The sequence below is a fragment of the Frankliniella occidentalis genome, unplaced genomic scaffold (assembly GCF_000697945.3).
Source record: "Frankliniella occidentalis isolate FOCC.00 unplaced genomic scaffold, Focc_3.1 Scaffold22, whole genome shotgun sequence".
NCBI lineage: Eukaryota > Metazoa > Arthropoda > Insecta > Thysanoptera > Thripidae > Frankliniella > Frankliniella occidentalis.
In genome coordinates this window covers 631,539-638,374 of record NW_026267152.1, presented here as the reverse complement: position 1 = coordinate 638,374, position 6,836 = coordinate 631,539, and the positions used below count along the sequence as shown (strand labels likewise).

The 6,836-nt window shown below is 52.1% G+C and overlaps 2 protein-coding genes across 4 annotated transcripts in view; one reads left to right on the top strand and one right to left on the bottom strand.

The window, feature by feature from the left end:
- The window catches only part of LOC113211326 (synaptotagmin-15-like), a 44,808-nt gene extending 39,798 nt beyond the window's left edge, over positions 1-5,010 (top strand). For 2 of the 3 annotated variants that reach the window (XM_052264884.1, XM_052264883.1), the window contains exons 6-10: positions 236-329; positions 425-583; positions 1,707-1,814; positions 2,185-2,401; positions 2,836-5,010. In XM_052264884.1, coding sequence (XP_052120844.1) covers positions 236-329; positions 425-583; positions 1,707-1,814; positions 2,185-2,401; positions 2,836-2,963 — 706 coding nt within the window. In that variant the 3' untranslated portion in view covers positions 2,964-5,010. The remainder of the gene's footprint in view (positions 1-235; positions 330-424; positions 584-1,706; positions 1,815-2,184; positions 2,402-2,835) is intronic. The other variant, XM_052264885.1, reaches the window with a different exon arrangement.
- Positions 4,993-6,220, bottom strand: LOC113212733 (troponin C). The gene is made up of 4 exons (XM_052264886.1): positions 6,007-6,220; positions 5,805-5,924; positions 5,435-5,566; positions 4,993-5,341 (listed from the first exon to the last, which is right to left on the bottom strand). Exons 1-4 carry the CDS (start codon positions 6,203-6,205, stop codon positions 5,313-5,315), a joined length of 480 nt encoding a protein of 159 aa, XP_052120846.1. The 5' UTR covers positions 6,206-6,220; the 3' UTR covers positions 4,993-5,312.
- Between the last annotated feature and the right edge of the window lie 616 nt (positions 6,221-6,836).

The window sequence follows — 6,836 nt, the reverse complement described above, 5'->3', positions numbered from 1 at the left end:
GCCGCCGTTGGATACGGCCCGGTAATCAGGTGGGACGCGCGATGAGAAATTGTTGTGGCGTGAAGGCGTGTCGTCGTTAATTCGCATTATACACGGCGAGGCCTCGCGTTAACCTTATTGCTCGCGCAGCAGCCATGGGGGGAGTAGCAGATTGGCTGGCTACGGCTGATAGCTGATCCCTGATCCCGGTGATCCCCCCAACCCCCTTTGCCATCTCCTCGCTCTTTTGTTCCAGGCTGCACCTGATCCCCGACGAGCGCCGGCACCTGCAGTCTCGGCAGAAGAAGAAGACGTGCAATCCTGTCTTTGACGAGACCTTCGTGTTCCAGGTAAAGTTCAAGTCGTGAAGATCCCGTATCCTCTCCCAATCCCCCCGGGTGGAGCCTGCTTCCCACTCACACTCACCTCGGTGCGGTTTACCCAGGTGCCCTCCAAGGACCTCGAGGATCACGTGCTGCGCATGACGGTCGTGGACACGGGCCGCAACAAGAGGAGGTCCGTCATCGGCCACGTGTCCTTCCCGCTGCGCCGCCTCGCCGAGGAGCAGGACAAGCAGAACGTGTACAAGATGGACTTGGAGAAGGTGAGACGGGCTGTGCTATGGCGCGTCGGGGGCGGGGGCCGTGCGGTGTACCCAGGGGAAGGAGGGGGGGGGGTGATCCGAGATTTCACCCGTTTTCGGTCACGACCCACTCCCGAGAGTCACTGTTTTTTTGTGTTTTTTTTTTTTGCTTTTTTGTTTTTTTACATTTTGCTGAAAAAAACACTCTCCAAAATGTTAGTGACTTTGAAAAAGGGAATTGCAAAACATAGGTCGTCCGATCGCGCTCCAGTCCAGCCTTCCAAAATTCGCGAACGGCTCGAAAATGAATGTAGGGAGCAGAGAGTAGTGAGAAGGTGTGTATGTAACGCAGTAGTACAGTAGCGGCGTTGAAATGGGGCAGCTCGCGGTGGGCCGGTGGTTGTAGAGGCGGCAGGGCCGTGGGCGCAGGTCGGACGGGCGATCCGTTTCATCCGCTGCGCCCGCTGCCGCTGATTCCGGGAAATTCCATCATTCCCTGCTCGGCCGCCGGATGTGCGTCACGGGGCGGGTCGGGTCTGCTGCGGGCCTATGCCGAGCATCCTACGGCGTTCTCTCTCTCTCTCTCTCTCTCTCTCTCTCTCTCTCTCTCTCTCTCTCTCTCTCTCTCTCCGCAGCCCCGCTCCTCCTCCCCTCCTCCTCCTTGGTGCGCATTGGTGCGTGAGCCTTACCACTTACCGAACAGCTTATCGTTTTCCACTGTCCGCACCCGTCAGCCCCCGTTATGCCGCCGCCCTGTCGCGCCGTCGGGTCTGGGGGCGGCGGAGACGGGGCTGTGACCCAAGCACCCGGCGCAATACAGACCACTTACTTCGACTCGTCCAGCAGCGGTGTGCAATTTCCAGCAGAAAACAAAACTGGGAGAGATGACGTCTGATACGTTTACGCGCAAGATAGAGGGTTGATATTACTTGAAAGGGGCTGATTCGCGAAACGTCCCTGTTCGTATCTACACGTAGTTGTAGCTGCAAACGACACAACTTCATACGGAACAAACTGTGTTCGTCAAGAATTTGAAACGATTCCACCAAAGAAATATTTATTGCACGCCCACGCGTCGGCAAAATATCGCTGCTATTTAGTTGACGTCGGCCACGTGTTTCCATCATCTCACTCTCTGCCTCAGGACACGCCCGAGGCGGTTTCGGACATCGGGGAGCTGCTCGTCTCCCTGCTGTACAACGAGAACCTGCACCGCCTGTCCGTCACCGTCATCGAGGCCCGTCGCGTCAAGGTACGCACTTTGCATCGGCTGTTGCACAAAAGGGGGCGGGTGGCGCCCCCCAGCGGCGGCGGCAGTGTGGCGGCGGCGGCGCGGTGATACTCCGCGGCCCCGCTGCCCCTGCCGCTCGGGGTATACCGCTGCCGCTGTGGCGGGTGACTTTAAACTTTTTACGCGAAAATTTTCTAGAAAACTTTTTCCTACTATTACAATTACTGGGCGAGGAATACGTTTAGTAGTAATAGTAGGAAAAAGTTTAGTAATACTACAGATTTTTTTACAACAGCACAAAACTTTGGTAAACAATTTCGAAGTGTGGTTCCGGGTGATGTCGATGGCTCTGCTCTGTCACAATCGCGTCCGTCTGTTCGTGTCCTTTAAGCAGTTCCGCGACGAGGAGCGGCGCGACTCGTACGTGCGCGTCGTGATGCAGCAGCACCACGGCCAGGTCAAGGTGAAGCGCACCACCGTGGTCCGCTGCATCGACGACAGCCCCAACTTCTCCGAGTGCTTCAACTTCCACGTGCCCGCCGCCTCCATCGACGTCACGTCCCTCGCACTCCAGCTCGAGCAGCCCGGCACGCGCTACGGTCGTGGACGTAAGTACACAGTCAAAAATTATTGTAAAACGAATGTGCGCTAACTTTTGAAAGTCCAAGAAAACAGTAAATTATACGAAGTATAGAAAAAACGCCACCCCAAAAAACTTTCAAGTACATGTCATTTGAATCAAGACATACCAAGTGGCTGCGCACTTTCACAGTTATACTGTACTGCATGCACGCGTGCGGGTGGGTTGCCTACTCGCACGGGGCTGTAAAGGAGCCGTGGGCCGTGGGCATCGAGGATAGGCAAACTAGCCCGCACTCCTGCATGCGGTACAGTAAAGCTACGAAAGTGCGCGGCGTGAATCAGCTACCTGGTATTACCCGAAAAATGAAGGACCAATAAATTTGGTCGAAGAACTAAGTTTTTCTGTGGGGCACCACGAGTCACGTAGCTAATTGGATTACCTTGTTCTCCGTGTTTGCAGACAAGCTGGTCGGCAAGTGCGTGCTCGGCTCGTACATGTTCGCGCGCGGGAAGGCGCTCACGCACTGGAACACGGCGTTCGGCAACCCGATGCAGCAGGTGCAGCAGTGGCACGCCCTCTCCACCTGAGTGTGCCTCCGTTGACAACGTCCACAACGTGCCCGTCGAGACGCAAGGTGTCAAAATAGAATACTCGAACACTTGTAAAACAAGTGTGCAATATTTGCACACCAACGTGTGCAAGTTGTGATTTTGCACATTACATGGTGTTTAATTCAAGTCGCACGCTTGCGTGGTGCGCAAATTTTAGACGTTTTGTAAACGTTTAAATTCTGCACACTTGGACACACACAGTTATATGCTATCAATAGGGAACCATACGGTGTGCAGCTGCTATACGTTTTGGAAGTGTTGAATGTTTAAACACCAGTTGACGTATAACATAGTTAGAACCACAAAGTGTCTAGAAAATGCACACTTGAACTTAAACGTCAATTGACGTGCAAAATTAAACACTTGTTTTACCAGTGAACCCAGTCAGAAACGGATGGTCGAATCGACGTCGAATCGACGTCGATGTGTCGAAAAGTGGTCGTTGGAAGAAACAGGTCGGAAATTTTAAATGATCGACGTATTTTCGACCTAGTTGGTTTTGTGATTTTAATGCTGTTTACAGCTGTACGGTTAACATATTATTGGAAATTGTGAGTTTTTGTCAACTTAAACAGGACTTGTGGCGTTTCTTCGAATCGACGTCGAATCGACGTCGATTCGACGGTTCGCGTGATTGACTTATTTTGCGTACAAAGCACGTTTGCTCTCATAATTCCATTATTATGGATGAATGGACGGTACTAGCGTACGACACCCCATGAGTTTTCACATAGCCGAGGCAGCTGTGGTACTTCCCCGTCGATTTCTCGTCGATTTCCCGTCGATTTGTAACCTTAATTTAAAAATTAATAGTTAGGGCAACTGAGACATTGTCTGCCAAAATGTTGCGTGTTAAGAGAGAGTTTTCTGTTGTTCGATTCCGAATTCAACAAATGTCAATGGACGATCAACGAGTGGCATACGGGGCATAGCATGTTAGAAAGTCACGGTTACTGATGTCTTCTCTTCGTATCCGATGTGGTAGCGTAGTGGATAAGACGACAGGGCAGGAGACTCGTTTGGGATGTGCGCGGGTTCGAATACCCTGGTCTGCGCTATTTTCGTCGACGGAACATCGACGTCGATAAATACGTCGATTTCGGTGACACATAGTGGTCGAATCGACGAAGTCAATCGACGACTTGTCGACATCGCAAACGACGTCGAATCGACGTCGATTCGACCAACCATTTCTGACTGGGGAAGGGTCACAAGAAAGAGAAAAAAAAACAGTGTGTGAAGGACGAGAAAGCCATGGTGTATGACCATTCTTTTTTCCAAATTTAACAACCTACTATGGAGCACCCAATTACACGACATTAGTCGGACGGCGGGAACTTTGTGTTCGGTAAATGTATATCCCCGCGTGAATTCCCTCGACGATCAAGCGTCGATTGGACGGCCGAAATTGCGCCATCATAGAGTCACCCTGATTAGAGTTTATCTGTACCGATGTGACCGGTACGGGATGAACACATTGGCTCCCGGCTAGAACATTAAGTTTTTGTTTTCATTTGTTTTTTGCTATTATATCGAAAGGCTAGCGACCAGGTGGCACAAAGGAACCACGGAATCCCCGATTTTATAACTATTATCATCTCTGTCGAGAAATCGGCTATTTTTTATATCTTTGTCTGGACTTGAAATTACTGGGTCTATGTAGTGTCGTTTCATTTTCATTTATTGTATTATCATATTTTGTAGTAGAGCTGTGATAATTAAGGATTGACTTGCATGTGCCACCTATACTTTAATTTTACCGCGGTATGCGAAAACCGAGACGAAACCGTAATTTATTCGAGAACTGGAGATAAACTCGAACTTCTACTGTCTGTATTGGGAATGCGCTTAAATATTTACAAACTAGTCACAATCTATTTATCACAATACTGAGCGTTATTATTCATCAACAAGTTCCTCCTGGATTTTTGCAGAGGACTCAGAAGGCCATTTCTTAAAAATGGTCGTAGGGACACCGCAAATAAATGAAAAAAACAAGTCAAAATAAACATACGAAAATATCCATCTTTGTTTATTTCAGAACCATGGTCACTTGCAAGAAATAAAATATACCATTTTCTGTATATAAAGGTCAGTCGGTTTATGGCTGTTGGCTGTTGGGCCGCCGGGATGGTCGGGCGGACATAAATATGTTCTATTTGCGGCGCTCGGTGCTGGGCGGCCCTCCTAGTGGGCCCTACAGCACTAGCGGCCCGGTGCGGCCGCGGACCACTTCCGGTATTCACAGCGGCGCGGACCACTTCCGGTTCACAACGGCGCGGACCTGAGGAGGAATGAGAGTGCGGCCTGGCCCGGGAGGTCTGCTTACTCGCCCGTCATCATCTCCATGAACTCTGCGCGCCAACAAAACACAGTCATGAAATTCAGTAGCCCGCACAGAAACAATATCCACAATGTGTACGCAGCGACCCCCCAAACACACTGACCATCAAAGTCGACCGTCCCCGATCCGTCAGTGTCGATCTCCTGAATGATGCCGTCCAGGTCGTCGTTGTTGAGCTTGTCGTCCAGGGCGGCCAGGATCTCCTTGAGCGTCTTGGTGGTGATGTAGCCGTTGCCTGCGACACACACAAGCCACCGCCAGGGTCAGTCATGTCCCGGGGGAGACATCGAGCCGAGATGGATCGGCGCGGCCGCAGGATCACGCGCGGTGGTCGTTAGACGGGGGCTCCGATGGCTTTCCTCGCCGCCCACCTCGCCTCGCAGCAGCAGAGCCGCTCTGCGCTCTGCGTGCCAAACAGGGCGGCGGCTTTTTGTCGGGGCGCGCCCGCCGGCCCAGTCAATAATTGGACTCACCCTCCCTGTCGTACAGCCTGAAGGCCTCCTTGAGCTCCTGCTGCATCGCCTCGCTGTCCTCCTCCTCGAGGAAGTGCGCCGCGATCTCGCAGAAGCCGTCAAAGTCGACTTTTCCCTGGTCTGTGTGGGTACAGTAAAGTGTATCTTCAAAGTGAATTTCTGGGTAAACAGAGGCCATGAAAAGCCATGCCGCACTACTCACTGTTTGAGTCGACCTCGGAGATGACATTCTGGAGTTCGCCGTCGTCGAACAGCAGCCCCAGCGTGTTGAGGATGGTGGAGATCTTCATCGTCTCGATGGAGCCCGACTTGGTCGTGTCGAACATCTGGAAGGCCTTGCGCAGCATCAGCATCTTCTGTTCATCGTCATCCTGGAGGACACAAAAGGGGGAAAATTCCATTTTGCTTATTATTGCCCGCGCGCACAAGGATCTGAAACGCCAGGAGAATGCTCGCAATGAAATACTCATTTCTCCCTCGCATTCTCGTCGTGACTGGGCCACGCAGGACCGTCGGCGTCCTCTCGAAATGACTTCTCAGGGCGGCACGCGCGCCGGGGCCGGGGCTGGGCGGGGCAGCGACCTGAAAGGCGAGGGGACAGTCCGCCCCGAGGTCCGCCCGACCCGCGAGGGTACGCGAGACCCTCTGCCCATCCCTGCTCGTCCCGGTCTTACCCTACCACGTCTACACTGTAAATATCCCTGGAGGGTTGCAACTAGGCACCTTCCCTCGGCCCACCTTGGAACACAGGCTAACAGAGGATTTTCTACAAAATGTGCATTGCACTCACATCCAGAAAGTATACGTCCGACATTCTCCGTCATCTCGTAGCGCCTGTATACGTAGGCAACATCTTTCCTGCAATGCATGCGAGTACTGCGGGGTGGCCTACCCCGGTTCTCGCAGGCGCTGAGCTCCCCCAATCAGCCCAGACATTATTTTTTTTGAGATAATTGGACGTGCTTTCTGGAAGATACCTTACAAACGGTGCTGCATGGAGAAAAGGAGCATCAGCGAGTTAGACACCTATTG